Raw genomic sequence first — 16,260 nt, 5'->3', positions numbered from 1 at the left:
TCGAGAAATGAGGATGTATCGATATCGTGACAGTTAATTTACAAATAAAACCGATTATACGTATTATTTGTATTTTCTTCAGTTGATTCGTTGAATATTAGGTGTAATGAATTTGTAAGAACACGCTGGCAAAGTGTTAATTTATGATGAAAGAGATTCGAAGAAGTTTGAGAAATGAGGATGTATCGATATCGTGACAGTTAATTTACAAGTAAAACCGATTATACGTATTATTTGTATTTTCTTCAGTTGATTCGTTGAATATTAGATCTAATGAATTTGTAAGTTGGCAAAGTATTAACCTTTTAATTGATGATGAGTTTGTCATGTTCATAAATAATCATGTTCTATCAAATGTTCGTATTAATAGGAAGCAATATTGAAGTTGTCCAGTGTTTATTATATTAATTGAATTCCTCTCGAGAAAATATCCAGTTAAAAGGTAAACAGCGGAATTGACAAAAGACTTGGAGTCCAATAAGAATGCGTGAAACGACCGTCATAACGGAAGTCAGCGATGGGGTAGCGAGGATAAAAAACGTCCGACTACTCATCAGCCTGTTGCGGAGCCACCCTCTCGGAACCGGCGCGGGCTGGTGTATAAAAAATCTGGAGGGTTGCACCCCTAAAACGCGACGTTTCGTAGATGCCAGATAACCGGTCGCTAATTGATTATAATAAGTGATCAGGAAGTAGAGTCGGAAGCGGCGAGGGGGTTGGATCGCCGCGAGGGTTGAAAGTGGCGTTCACTCGACAGGAAAACGTTTCTATGGCGTGACGACGCGGAGAATGGTAAACGAGGAACTGATTTCCAGCGCGCAGAAGTGTGCTAACCATCAATCTCAGTTAGAAAACAATTACAACTAGACTCAGGCTAGATATGAAAAACTACCAACATATAATTCGATTACTCAAAAAAACCGATCAACACAGTTCCCCTTTTCTTTAATGCTTAGAAGTACGATATACAATCTAGCTTCCTCCCTTAAAAGTTTCGAATATTTTAGTATTAACCCTTTGCACTCGAGAGGTGACTCTCACTCACCATCCGATTTCATACACTAAAACTATAAAATTTGATATTTAATATTTTACTTTCTATAATACATCAATTCGAGAAATATTGAAATAAAATAACTTTGTTCCTCAATGTACGTGTGATTGCTCTTCAAGTTAGTTTCACAAAATATCGTCTTTGTCTCATCAGAAGATGAAATTAAACAGATGCATTTTCCATAGCACAATGAATAAAATAATAGCTTCAAGTTCCCCGATATCCCAATTCAAACTGAAATACGCTTTATTCATCGAACAAACGCATTCGTCATCTCTCGTCTCGAATCGTTCAAGGATTCCTTATTCTAATTCCTCTCTGTCGTTCACTCGGCGAATAAAATTTCCCTCATTTCATTCGCTTCGAACATCAGAAGAATCGCCGGACCAAACGAAAAGGAAGTCGCCAAGAGAGAAACGAGCAGAAGCGGACGAGGAGGTCGAAGGAGGGGGAAAGAAGGGGCGGGAGAGCACGAGACACGCGGCACCGACAGCGGGGGCGTTCGACAATTTATCGTCTTCATTTGGCCACGTCCATATTTATTGCGTCGTTACGAACAATATGGCGCCTATTAAGCGAAATACGGGCCCCACCGTGGACCGCGCGGAATCGAATTAATACCGGGGCTCTCGCGGCCGCCACCGACGCCGCCGCCGTGTCCGATAATAAGCTTAATAAATATTGATTGTTTAATTAATGGATAATCGTCGCGTGGGACAGGCCGCGTGCGCTATCGGCAGTCAGGACGTTCCGGGGCGCCGCCCACTCGCGGCCACGAATTTATTAGCGGCCGCGCGACGATCGGAGGTCGGGCTCCACGTTTTTGCGCGGAACTCTTTCGACGTTTTTAATTGCCTGCCGGAACCGGGGTCCTTTGAGGCCGGCCAGCGTCGCGTGGGCGACTTCTTTCTTTCGTTCTAGCGTCAACCCGTTGTAAATCATCCCCGCGTCAACGGATCCCGACGACCACCGTAATCGAAGCCGGGAACCGATACGCCCTAGTTGACAGTGGGACTACCGATCGATCGATCTTGATTTTCTCTTGAACTATGAAAGTATTGAGATTTCGAGTGAAAGCTTCTAGGAATCTTGATAAACTGAATATAATATAAATGACTGTGAATGGTTTTATAGTTTGTGTTCTGTGCATTTTTGTTCGTCATAATGGAGAATTTTCATTATCGAGTTTCATCGAACGTCAAAGTGACCTTCGTGACAATTAAAATAGATTTGCTTAAGTAAGTGTTGAGGTTCTCCGTGTTTTTTTGGTCGATCGGACGATTTTCCAGCGAGTTTATCGCGGGACTGAGGCGACGATCGATGGACGATCTAAACAACGCTGCAACGCCCGACTGCGAACGGCCGTCGACGGGCTAATTATACGTTCCCGAAGCAATTGGAGATCATAGCGCGAAGGAGGAACTGTCGGCGGATGAACGTCGAAAAACGTTCGCCTTCTGTGGGAACGAACGTCCCATTAATGGAATCACCAATTGCAGACTTATTGGTTTAATTGCTAATTGCTAGTCCCCTTCTGTCCCCGTCGATCCCCTTCGCTCTCTCGCTCCTTCTTTCGAGCGACTCCTAACGTGGCGCGTCGCGGAACTTAAACAATGGCGCCGACACCCACTGACGGTTGCCATTTTCATAAACAGCTCCCCTCCATATCGATCGTGACCGAACGAGCGCTTCCACCGAACGAATTTCAGGCTCCACTTTCAATTTTCGCGAGAATGAACATTTTAAACGACGAAACGAATTCACGCTGGTCAATTGTTAATAAAATTCTACAGAATATCAACATAGACCTCACTAATATTAAAATAACTATTAAGAAATCATATGATATTACGATTACCATGAATCTTATTAATACTAAATTAACTAATATTCCATAATATGATATTTACAAAAAATCAAATAACCATTTACACTTTCACCCCGTATTCTTACTCCTCGTTAACCCCTAAATTGGACATCCATTCATTCTAGTGAATTGACAAAACTGCTTTCGATGTTCATTGTCTGACGTTCACCTCGACATTAGCTTCACAAAGAAGAGAACCACTCGGAAAAATCGCAGCACAGAAATTTGGATAAACGTAAACATTTCAGGCGTCGAGGGGTTAATCCCCTTTAATCGAACCGGCCGATCTTTCCCCGGCGTCTCGTCGTTTGGCGAACGTCCTCCCTTTCTTCTTCTGCGACGGCGGGGGCGGGGTGCGCGAGGGACGCGGCAAGAAAGAGGAACGGAAGTCGTCCACCCGGGGCCCCGTGAGAAATATGTCGAAGAAAGAAAACGTCTTCGAGACCTCTGGGCCGGCCCGTTCCCCTCGTTCGCGGCGCTTCTCCTTTTCTTCGGCCCCGTTCCCCGAGCTCTCCATCATTCCGAGAAACGGCCGCTATACTCGTTTTCATTTCCCCTTACGCGATCCGAGGCCGATGCTTAGGTGTCTGCCCCGTGCACGCGTTCGCCGGGCTCGCGTGCAGACTCCTGGGGACCGTTTTTTCCCCCTCTTTTTTCCCCACGGCCGCGAATCGTCCACCCCTTTGCATGGAAAAGTTAGTTAAACAGCGGCTCCCGATTCCTGGGAGCCGGCTTTACAAAAAGGTCTCCGAGGAATGGAGGAAACGCGTTTTCTCGAAAGCGAAGGGCACGATCGACGCGTCGATTAACGTCGGAGGCATCGGTGCGTTTTATTTTAATGAATTGCGGAGGCGGTCGTGGGTTATTCTTTTCGACGTAGAAGAATGAAGTGAAAGAAAGCTTGTAGGTAACAATTGAGTAACTCTATACTTAGAATTTAGAAGAAACAGAGGAAACTGCTGTTGGCAGGAAGATATGCGAATCGTCGCGTATTCAACGCGTCAATCGCTATCCTTCGAATATTATTTATTATTCTATGCGTCGAATCTGAATATTTCCGAGGCTAAAGAGCAACTCCGACGGAGCTCTCTTATACGATTCAACCTCCAATCCTAATCGACGATGGAAAGGGAGAATCCTCGAGCGTGCACGAGCGGAACGGAGGCCGCGGTCAGCAGCCGGGCGAATCAGCATATTCCGTTTACGGGACACCGAGCGGCGCGGGTCGCCGATAAAAATCGGGAAATCCTCGGGAAAGCCTCGCCACGGAATTTGAATTTGCTCCGTCTGCGGCGGACGTCCTCGTCAACATTCGATGCCGGTACCCGCGTCGTCACCCCCGATCCGAATAACAAAGTGAGGCCGCGCGTAGAGGAAACGCTCGTTAACGGGCTCGCGGAACGTTCCCGTTCACCTAACCCCTTTTTGCCCCGGCGGCCGCCTCGAACAGGTGGATCCGAGTTCCCGGAAAAACGGGCGTGGATGGAACGGGAGCCGTATCGCTGATTGCGGGATGACGATTTACGATGAGTGGCGGTTTAGAATTGCAGACGAGACACGGGGATACTTAAGGCAAGTTGAACGAGACGAATTAGAATTGGATTTTAGAAGAATCCTACGCGATTCGGATACGCTGGGGGATTTTCTTAATTGCTGCCGAAGGAATATTCATTAATCCTTAAACAGCCCTATCTATTTGTATAATAAAGTAATTAGTACTTATAATTAAACTCGATCCGTTACTTCAATTTCAACACGCAACCACTTGCTGAATTACTTTAGTTAGTCAAGAATTTACGAATCTTATCTATAATGATTGCAATTACCAATCTCTTCCTAGCTTCAAATTCCAAAAACTGCGAGCGCCTTTAATACATAAATACTTTGGCAAAATAAGCTTCACATCGTTTACGAAATAAATACCGTTTACTATCAGAGATCAAAGTATCCGTTCAAAGGAACGTAAGTAAAGATGAAAATTCACGCGGCGAGCGGCGAAGAGGAGCGAGAACGCTCCGCTAGGCCGAAACAGAGTCGGATAATCGGCCGGAGGGTTCACCGTTCCAATCGAATCGGTCCCGATCGACGTTTAAGCTTAACGGGAACCGAGCGATACGCGGAGCGGCTTTTTTGCGACTAAGCGGAGCGGCTTTTCCAGGGACGGCGCTACAAGAACCGGACGTTCTGGATTGCCCGGGCGTGAATGGAAGTTCTCGCGGGAGGGTCCCCTTCCTTCTGCATCCCTCACGGCCCGGAGCGAAGCCGTTTCGGCATTCAATAGCGGTTTTCCACGGCCAGCACGGTCCTCGCGGCGATTTGAATAACAAAATCACCAGGAAGACGTATTATCGTCCGTGGCCGTGCGACCGTGGCGACTTCGTGCGAGTTTATCGCGACGGTCGTTTGCATTCCAAGCGAAACCGATCCCCGTTGCGCCGTTCGGGATTCCCATCCTCGTCGATCTATCGTCCTCTCGCGGCGATCTCGGATCTCCTTTCCGCGGCGTCGGCGACGGGAGACCGTGCTCCTAGCTCCGGTTCGGGGAAAAGTGTCTGCGCTCGCGGCTGCGCGCCGCCATTTGCATCTCTGCCCGCGTTTGCGTGGATGGGAACTATGGCGTTTGACGTCGATGCTTCTTAAGTATTTAAATTCCCAGCGGTACGGACATTTGTAATTTTAATGTAGGGTTTCTGGATGTTTTATTTGTTCGATGATGATTTGTTCTTAACCCCTTGCCCTACAACAATGAGCGAGACTCGTGAAGATTTTCAACGTGATTCAACAAATATATATATTGCTCGAATTCAAAGTGAATATTATTCCTCTGTAATCAATTATACTTAAAAGGAAATATAGGCATAACATATGCTTAGAATTTTTCTCTTGTTCCAATAAATTATTAATGACAAAATAGTATATCGATCAGAGTTGAGAAAGAAATCATAGGCCAAGGGGTTAAATATCTAAGGTTAGGGTAATTCAGAGAACTTATTAGCAACTTTACTGAACTACGTATGGAAACTAATAAACGCAGTTCGTTTGTGTTGTCTTAATACCTATTTGTCATTGATTTATCAGGAAACGCGTTGCATCGAGAATATCTGGCTAAACGATAACCCTTATTAGAACGAATAAATATTTCCCAACAACTGTTACAATCGCGCAGCTTTCCTAGATCCTAGCAGTCCAACATCCTACAACTAATTTATCAGGAACACCTTTCAATAAGCGATCCCGATCTTATAACACCTGTATCCGAACGTTTCGCTTTCGGTAAGCTAATCGGAGCAGACGAAACACGGAGCCGGTGGAAACAATGGCGATATCGATTTCACGGGATAACGATCGACAGGTGAACGAGGATTAACCGACAAATTACGAGGCGAAAGACAGCGCACCGCGATGTCCTACCCGACCGACACTCCGTTCGAACGTCCTGAGCCGGGAGTCTCGATGATCGAAAGGTTATTAAGAGACGCTGAAAGAACGACGCGGAGAGCGGAGGATTAAAAAAAAAATAGGGACGAAGAAACGAGACAAAGAACGAAGAAAATATCGCCGGGAGTTTACATTACAAAGTATGATGAGGGACTCGGCCGTTCTCCGTTCGAGTGATCTCCATGAAGCCCGCGTTAAAAGAATCTCTGGTCTGACCATATCGGTCGAACAGGTGTGCCTGTACGACGCAGGAATAAACGATTAGCGGTATCGATTAGCATCCGCGGATCATATCGATCGCGGCCGTGCGCTTGCATTCCGAATCATAGCAGGGCTGCTCGTTTTCATCCGGCGACGCGACGAATCTTTCGCAACGCTCCGGCGATGCGCATTTACAGCTGTTCGAACGCCGCGCTCCGTAAGCGAGAGCCAAATGTCAGGCGAGAGTTAATTATCGGCGATTCATTAGAAGACAGCCGACGAAGCTTCGGCATCCCACGCTGTCTCAGAGACACTTGACTAATTGATTGTACCTGAACGTTCCGCACAACGCGGCGTGTAATTTCAATTAACCCTCTTAGTAGTCGAGTGTTTGGACTTCGATGGAACTATCCTCGGCTGCTCCGACTCTTCATCGGGTCGGTGTGTTCCTTTTGTGAAGTGAGTTTTAAAGAAAAATACCGCTAATGAAGGGAGCAGGTGTATTTCGAATCACCTTGCTTCTAAATGATACCCGATGCTCGGCAGTATTTCCCAACGTGCCTAATCTTACTAACAAAATTCAGTATTACAAGGTTTATGCGAAATAAATAGAACTTTTCCACAGTTTTATTTATCTATTAGAATATGTATGTATAACACAAAACTCGCATTACTCCGATCGACACTTTCGCCGACTCTCTTACCCTCTTTTCTACACGCACGCTCACTACTCTTCAATACGCTAACTTCGATTGCTCTAGCTCGCATTCCTCACTTTGTTTATATGCTGTTCTACCACCTATCCTATTTGGGACAATTTTAGTACAGTATAGATCTTACAGTGTTGCAAATATTCCATCGGAATCGTCAATCCAACGAGAATTGACCCTTCGCGCTCGGAACTTTTTTCCAAGGGATACTTGACACCGAAGACAAGTCACAGGCAAATGAAGAGACCAGGCTGCCATGCTTCGACATTCCATAGGTTATCATATAAAGTTCAACGCTGACCAAACTTGACAATTCCGTATCAAACCTGACCGAGGCTCCCTGCGCAAAGCGTTAATCACCAATAGTCGTCGCGAGGAGCGGTCCATTCACTTTCCCCGCCGAGGACCTCCGAAGAAACCTCCAGCTGCTCGTGCAGCGACCATCCTATTCCAGATAACGAACGAAAGAAGTCGGTCGCGAAAGGGAAAGGGTAGCGCTGAAACGCTGCGGCCCGAGGAGGACAGGCAGCTCGCGGTGGCCGGGGGAGAGGGAAGAAAAATGGAGCGGGTGGCGGCAGTGGCGCTAGGCGATCGGAAGTGTGTCAAATTACAGAGGTCCGTGATATTAATGACTCCTAATGACATGCCCCCCTCCTGGCCCCGTTCCGTCGGTCGTCGGTCCCGTCCGCCAGCGAGTTCCCCACCATCCAATTCCGCCGTCTGATTTTCTCCTACCGTCCCCGGCTGGCCCGAACCGCCAAGGTTAGCAGAGGAAGCGGCGGTGCTGGAGAAAGAGGACCTCTGTCCTCCCAGCGCTCGGTCCCCGCTGCACCGGACCCGATTCACGGAATCGGCATTAAAGATACAATTACTAATTGACGGAGGCTAATAGCAATAAGACAAACAATGGGGCTAAATGCTATAAAGTAAAACACAGGTCGGCTGTGATCTGTCGTCCCTCTCCGCCTCGTCCCGCACCCTGTCGACGCCGAGGCCAGGTAACCCGGTGCCCGTTTCCTCCCCGAGCACGGACCAGATCGTTCGCTCCTTCTCGGTTTCGCCCCCTTCGGCCGTTTGCGGTCGTAGACGAGATACGCGACGACGACGACGATGACGGAGACGACGACGACGACGGAGAAGATGGAGACGACGGTGCAGGCGGCCAGGATCCGTTCGGTCCACCTCTTCCCTCTTAGTTACGACCGGTTCAGGATTTCCGAGAGTCCGGTCCAAGCGCCGATTTTTTGCGACCCTTCCCCCGCGAGCTTTGTTAGCATCCCGCCCCGATCGTGATTGCTTATTTTTCGATTCCCGGGGGGAGGGGGCGCGCTTTTGATGCGCCGGAGAGGAACGTTCTCGCGGATGCGCTCGGGACCAAGGACGCGGTAGAACAATGCCTCCTCTCGCGCCGCGTGAGTCGTGGTCGGGTTCGGCCGAGATTGAATATGAGGTAATGGAGTTTTCTGGCGGGGTGTCGTCTGTGGAAAGTCTAAGGTGCAGATGTGGATCTAGTAGACTTTACTGTGCGAATAGGAATGGTAGGATCTGAGGTACTTGGTTTTAATGTGGATGCGAAGTAGATTAGATCGTGTTATTAAAGAACAAAGCTAGTTCGTTTCACTATTGTGGGAAGCTTAATGTTCAAACTTTAGAATTCTACTGCATCGAATCATGCGTCGTATAAAAGACAACAATGCTAGAAGCCTTCTGTAAGATCTATCAACCTACAAGATTGACAAAATCATCAGAAGTCACTTCAAGCTAAAAACAACGCTTCATACCAAAAACCAGCCGAAATATCTCGATACAAATTCCAGCAAGGAGACATCCAGAAGTCGATTCGCTCGTTAATGTCTAACGTCTCATTACAGTCGTCGTCGACGTAGACATCCCCGAAACGTGTTACGATCAGAGACAAGCGACAGCCCGGCGTTTTCCAGAGAAACGCGAACAGTCAGCAGAATCAGCCGCGAAGGGACGGAAAGAGACACGCAGGGATCTAGGGCCGACAGTTCTCACGCGAGCCTAAATTATCCGACGCGGGAATCGTTTCGTCGGCCGCCTCAGTCGCGTGGGAAGCCCGGTTCCCTTGAAATCCCTTAAAACAGAATCCCTTCGAAGATTTTTCGAAATTTTTCTGAACGCCCGAGGGGGTTGCGCGGACGTCTTCATCGGCCGTTTACGACTCCGGCGAAAAATCATGGCGGGGGCAAGGCTGGCGGATAATGTCCCTAGTTAAAAGGCCGGTTATACACCGCGAAAGAATCCGCCGGGGCAAATGACAAACCGCGCGCGGGCCCCGGTGGGCGGCGCTCCCGCCGAGTGTAATTGGTTTTATGACATATTTTACGTGGAAACAGATTAGCGGAGGACCTGCGCGGAACGCCGCGAGATGAGACTGTGTGGGCTTCGCGCTGGCATAGTGCGGTGTAACGGAAACATCGATGGTTCTTGCGTGGAAGCGGGATTTTGTGGAAATAGGGAGTTGAAAGTTCGATCGTGTGGATTGAGGGATTGATGGTTGAGAGTTTGGAACTCTGGGTGATTTAAAAGATTGGTCTACTTGGTAGTATTAGAGTTGATACTTCATATTTAAGGTTGAACTATCTTCTCGCAATAAAGGTTAGAGATATTTATAAATTAGGCGTAGCTTTAGAGTCACAAATATAGAGGCTTGTTCGCGAATAATCCAGATTAGTAGATAGATTTGTATAATTTCAGAACGAATTGCCAACCGAAAATGTAGGTAACTATTAACAGAATCTATCAACACCTCCATCGGCCGTTCACTTCTAATTGCTTCAAAGCAACGGTTCATCAAACTGTACTCGGCTCGTACTCCATTGTCCCCCATATAGAAACCTCCGCCACCAAGTGGCATCAAAAAGTTGCTCGATACGAAGATACAAACGAGGAACAGCTCGGTTTTTCGTTTCTGCCTGTCGGAAAAAACGCGTGGCGCGCGACGAGAGAGCGACAGGTCCCAACTAGGTGGCCGATTAATAAAATTCCCCGGGCGGCGGTTCTTTCGCCGTCTGAAAATTTCTCAATCAAGCGCCCCTTTCCTTTCTCGACGATTTTCTTCGAGGCGCGTACGCGTACAGGCTCATCGGTGCAATTAAACGTCGGCCGGGGCTCCGTCGGCCCGGCAAAAAGGAGGCGAAGAAATAACGACGCGGATTTATAATGCCGATACTTCGGCTTTCGCTCAGTCTCCGCCGTGTCGTATTATTCGTTTGTGAAATTTATGTTCCTGCCATCGGCGAAGGTTAAGCCCTTCGGTACGTTAATCGTATCGCGAACGGAGACGGGGACGGGGACGGGGAAAGGTGGAGAGGGACGGACAGACGACGATGCCGCGGGAGCGAGAGAAACGCGGGAGAAGAGGGGAAGAGAGGAACGGACGACAGACGGACGATGAAACTCTGTGCAAACTCACCTTGTATGGATTCCGGCGAGGCTGGCTCCTTATCGATTCGGCCGAGCGCGTCGCTGGCTGCAACAAAAAGTGCAACGGTGCCTCGTTAGTGACGTCGCGTTATAAAACCGACCGGGAAACTTAGCCTTTTTCTCGTAAAAATGATAGACGCGACCGCGGACGCCCAAAGAATTTCCACGGGGGCTTTATCCTGCCCCGACAGCGGAATGATGGACTGCCGGTCGATCCGATAGCGATCTGTTTCTTAATACGTCGCCTCTGCGACGCTTTCCGTCTTTCTTTCAGCGTTCACGCGTTTGCATTGTTTTGGAAATGGATCTTTCCCGAGAATCGCCTCTTAGAATTCATTTTCTTAGCTGTTTCGTTTGTCAATGTTTCATCCTCTATAGGCCCATGTTACTTTGAAGTCAGATGTCAGTATATTGTCATCTTGTTGATTTATTTCATTTTGCACTCGAAGTGGTGAATAAAATAAAGTAATCAGTTAATTTCAACTTTTATACGCTCAGACGTGAAAGTTTAACGTCATTGTGATAGTTACAAAATATATTCGTTTGATGAAATTATTGAAACTATTAACTACATTGTTAATTCGTATTCATATGTGGATATTTATTAATTTTGTACTTATAGATTCTGTTACAATCATGAAAAAGATTCGGTTTGTAGAGGGTTAACTTAGTCGTATTATACTGTTAGATATATTTTTGAACTCGACGGCTAAAAGGTTGCTATCATTATTATACACTCTATTCTACTTTCTAATATTCTTTTAATAGACAATGCTTCTTCCTTCTTTCCAATCCTGCCTACTGATATTAACACGAATGCCATGGGGGTCACCGGTGACCAAATCGAATTACAATTCACTCAAACGATGATTATTCGCAAACATTTCTATATTATAAACAATGCTACCCATTGCGGTGACAGTTTGATGAACGTATAATTCTAATAACCCAATTCAGTCAATTGATTTAATATCGCATTTTTCCATTTTGTGTACTCTGCTCTAACACTCGGTAATTTCCATTTCTCCGCGCACCCTTCACCGAATAAATTAATCCATTCGTCAAATTATCTCCGGCCTAATCTCCAGAGTCCACCGAATTCCTGGAAGCCCGACAAGCAGCCCCTATAATTTCGAGGAACCAGTCTCCCACGTGCAGCCTGATTAAACCGGGGGACGGGATGAATGCGATCCAGATAACATCCCTGCACCCCGGTTATCAATCAGCCGGAATTATGCTAAAACGCGAGCAATCCCGGTGACACATGGCCGCCGTGTTTCCGAGTTCCCAGGGAATACAGAGCGAAAGTGCCGGTCGATATTCAAATAATCTATTCGAGACCCTCGCGACAGCGCTAGGAGGAAGATGGTGGCAATTCCGCGCCGGAATGACCGCTATACGTCAGCGGCGGCCGAAGACGGTTCCAGCGCGGCCACCTACTGCCCTCCGGGGGGCCGCAACTCACCCCTGAAACGACTGTATTCAGATAATCCCACCTTTCCTCTCCCCCTCGGTCCGGTCGTCCGCCGGTTTCCTCGGACGCACACGACGACATTTCAATACCGTCGGACGGCCGGATAGCTCGGGCCGCAAATACGAGCGGATCTACTTTGCGGGGAATAACGGAGGCTCTAACGATGACATATCGACGGCGCGGGGGATGATTCATGGGCCGGTTCTCGCGATGATTCCCTCGGAAACGAGATCTCGAAGGTTCCCGTCGGTCGTTGATTATACGAAACGCTAATTGACGGATTAGTCTCGCGATTTTTATGGCAATTACGCTCGCGGTGATTAAGATAGTCGGCCTCCGAATGAATTCAACGTTTAAACTTTGAAATTACATTTACTGCAATAGTTATGCGCCGAATAATGCCGAGTCGAAACGTTTAATGTTGACTCGTCATTAAGGTACAAACATTTGGCTCCGATTGGGATCGGATTGAAATTTCATCTGAATTTCATAGGAAGCCGGGGTTCAAACGTTTGAACGTAAGCCGGAGAATGTTGTTCGCCTTCGCTCGATACGAATTGAGTAATTTCCGTGTTCATTAAATTCAATTTGAAGTACTCGCCTCATAAATTCTGCAGCATTATATAATTAATTAGTCGGGGGAATATTAAAATAAGGTAGACTCTAACGAGTAACTGAATTTAAATCGCCGCCGCGATTATTCACCGTTGCTCGAAGGTGTACGCTCGGAACGACGTTCGGTGGTATTTGAACGGGCGAAAACGATCGTTGCGGGATCTTTTTGCTCCGACAGAAGAGAAACGCGAATGACCATGTTTTCCCGGGCCCGGGGAAAAGGGAAAAACTCGGCGTTCAGCTGGAAAAGGGAAACGGTGCCGGCCGCGTCCAGCGATTGTTACGCGGCTCTGAAAAGCGGACAACAATGCGGCGGATCCTTGATGCGCCCGTTTTCATTATTAAAACGAAGGACTGCCGCTCGACGAAACTGGCACACGCTTACATTAAATATGAACGGTGCGACCTCGTTCCGCGTATCCGCTCCCGCCGTCGGATCGACTTTTTCCAACGGCGTGTTAGTCACAAAGCGCAATAACGCCCCCGGCGATCGCCGGTATTCCCGTGGAAAAACATCGAAAAACGGCAAGATGGCGGCCGATTAAAGCGCCGCCGGTGCGATCCATAAATACCCGGACACGGCGTCGGCGTGTGTCGGTGCCCGGCGGAATCGTTGAGACGATTGATAATTCGCTTCGGATTAACCTGAAAATATTTTCTTGCTATAGCGTCGCGAGTGTGACGCGTTTAGGGCTCATGCACGCGACATAGGTAAAATTCTCTTATCGTTCTTCTATGAGACAGACTTTGTTTTGTTACTTTAACCAGTTAACTGTGGAATTTAGTTGGAAAAACTTCTCGTTCTCGCAATAAAATCGAAAAATGGAGCGTGTGCGTGAGCAACCTTTTGTGCTATCGTGCACTCTGCCGGCGAATCTACATTATTCCTTTCGAACTGTTCCGTGTTTTCGGAAACTGTTCGTCAACGAGTGCAACGAATCATGCTTCAACCCCTATTATATTCGAAACGTTCCAGACAATCGCTGCGACTAGCTTTAAACTCGATTTCCTACGTTATTACATATTATTCTTCGCATTTCATATATTTCTGGCTAAGATACAACGTTTAGATGATTATTTCGCATTTTAACAAATTCTGAAACCAATGCTGTCCTCGATTTGACACTGGAACAACCGAGCAGTCGAATCGTTTTGAAATTCTATAGGAACTTTAAGAATACGGCTAAGATTTCAATTGACACGATTCAGTTTGGAAACTAAATCAATTTCTCCAGTAATTCCGCACTGAAGCATCTGTTATCTTTTTAACCACTTAACTGTGGAATTTAGTTGGAAAAACCTCTGGTTCTACGCAATAAAATGAAAAAATGGAGCGTGTATTCGTCGAACGCAAGACGAATGCACGTAGAGTATATGTAGAAGAATTACATGTTTATGTGAATAAATAAAGAATTCATCGCTGAAGGAATTAGTATCAAGCTTTACGATGACATGTATACTCGTCACAGTTAACTGGTTAAAATAATCACTGCAGCAATAGGATCGCGTCGTGTGCATAGGCTCTTACGCGATTAATTGGCGAAACGTGACACGGAATAGGACAGGACAGGTGCCAATCGATTTTAAACGCGAGCGTGAAATAAATACGACCCTTCGCGCCGCCGTGTAGATCCTCCGGAGGATCGTAAAGTAGTTACGGTGCCTCTCGTATTCACGGTGTCGTCGCGAACTCGCCCCTAAACACGTTATCTCGTTCCCAGCCTGACGGCAAATCGGTCGCAGGTGCGTTAAAAACCGGAACGACTGTTTCTTTAAGCTTTCGCTTCCCTTTCTTCCGATACCGACTCGCTACGGGCTTCCTATGCAGCTCGCCGGCGCGCCGTATCTATTTAATTAATCGTTAATCCCTAGGCTTGTGATTACTTTTCGCGTCTCAACCGAGGGCAGCTACTTTCGCACCAGTAATCTACAACGGGGAATGATTCTATCTTAGTCGCTCGTCTATATTTACATCCGATCTATTAAAATTCATACGCTAAATCGGTTTGGAAACTCTTCGATTTCCACCATGTTGACTGAATATAATAATCTAGAAGCTTCAAAGAAGTATACAGAATAGTTCTATCGATACCATGAACGCTATCGAAACCTAATCTAATCTACAATGAGGAATGATTCTATTTTCATTGCTCGTCTATATTTACATTCGGTCGGGTGGCATTTACATCAAACTCTTCAAGTTCCACCATTTCGACTGAGTCCAATAATCCAGTAACTTAAAAAGAATGTACACTTTCGTTACTACTATAAACGCTACACTATCGAATATACTCGAAGTACTGACGTTTCGCTAAATTTTTCTATAAACTTAGAAATATCGGAAATATCGGAGCGGCGCAACACCGAGCGAGTCCACTGAATAAATGCTAGTTTTCCGGCACCGGCGATCGATCTTCCGTCAACAGTCGGGTTCACGCATCCGGCATTTCCCCGCGACATTGATAACTCCCGTGAACAGACGGGCGCATCGGTTCCACGGAGTTCCACGGCGCGCGGTCTGACCGGCCGCTCATTAATTCGGCACGACCGCCTTCTGACAGAGCCGGGATATCGCGTGCAACCCCTTCTCCCTTAGTATTCATAAAGGTCAGGCTCGCAAGTGGCGGATCCGTCGTGCACGGCATCCGCCCCACCAGGTTACGTGCGCAAGACACCTGTACGGATACTTGTCAGCGTAACGGACAGGTGAGGACGAGTAATTTTCAGGCCGAGGAACGGCCGTGGCCGAAGCTCGGCAACATTATTACTAGACGCAGGGATCTCTATGCGTCTATGGGAAACTTGACTTAAAAGTACTTAGAAAAAATTATCTAGTTGGGAAAAATGTATAAAATGTCCAAAACGTAATGCTGTTTACAGTGTTTGTCCGACGAAACTATTTTTCGGGAATTATATTTTTCTGATTGTGTTATTGGACATTTGAGTTTGTATATAAATTTGGAGTCACGCTATATGTAGTCATTTTTTTATTGTAACTTCTAGTGTGTAAGGTTATTACGTTTCTTTGTTAATGGTTGATGTTTTGATGTTTTCCCAAAGATTGATTTTTTGTGGCATTTTAATATGTACGATACTCGGTTGAAACAATGCGGAGAGATCGATCTCCATAGAAAAAAAGACAACCTCGAGGAAGACAAAAGAACCGTGAATCGTTAACCTCGCTAACGGTCTTGTGTCTTTTTGTTTCAACGAGAAATCAGGTGTCCCCTCGCCGATGAATCATCGTGCAACGAGTCGGGGAATTTCTTCCGTAGGAAAAAATTGTATTAATGTCTTTTATGAAACGATCGGACGTTAAAGACGATCGTTAGCGATCGATTTCGAAGGATTTGCTTCCTTATATACGGAATCTTTGTTTTTGCTGGTTTGCCTTGAAAATAACAGATTGCTATAACTTTAACTTACGTCTTTGTAACTGTCAATAACTCCA

At 46.6% G+C, this 16,260-nt stretch overlaps 1 protein-coding gene across 2 annotated transcripts in view; it reads right to left on the bottom strand.

Moving 5' to 3' along the window:
* LOC116427259 (uncharacterized) overlaps positions 1 to 16,260 on the bottom strand; it is a 165,871-nt gene that overhangs the window by 28,165 nt on the left and 121,446 nt on the right. For both annotated transcript variants that reach the window (XM_031977394.2, XM_031977395.2), the window contains exon 4: positions 10,710 to 10,766. In XM_031977394.2, coding sequence (XP_031833254.1) covers positions 10,710 to 10,766 — 57 coding nt within the window. The remainder of the gene's footprint in view (positions 1 to 10,709; positions 10,767 to 16,260) is intronic.

Source organism: Nomia melanderi, chromosome 9, assembly GCF_051020985.1.
Source record: "Nomia melanderi isolate GNS246 chromosome 9, iyNomMela1, whole genome shotgun sequence".
Lineage (NCBI taxonomy): Eukaryota > Metazoa > Arthropoda > Insecta > Hymenoptera > Halictidae > Nomia > Nomia melanderi.
The sequence above is the reverse complement of the archived record's forward strand: the minus strand, read 5'-3'. Positions and strand labels throughout refer to the sequence as shown.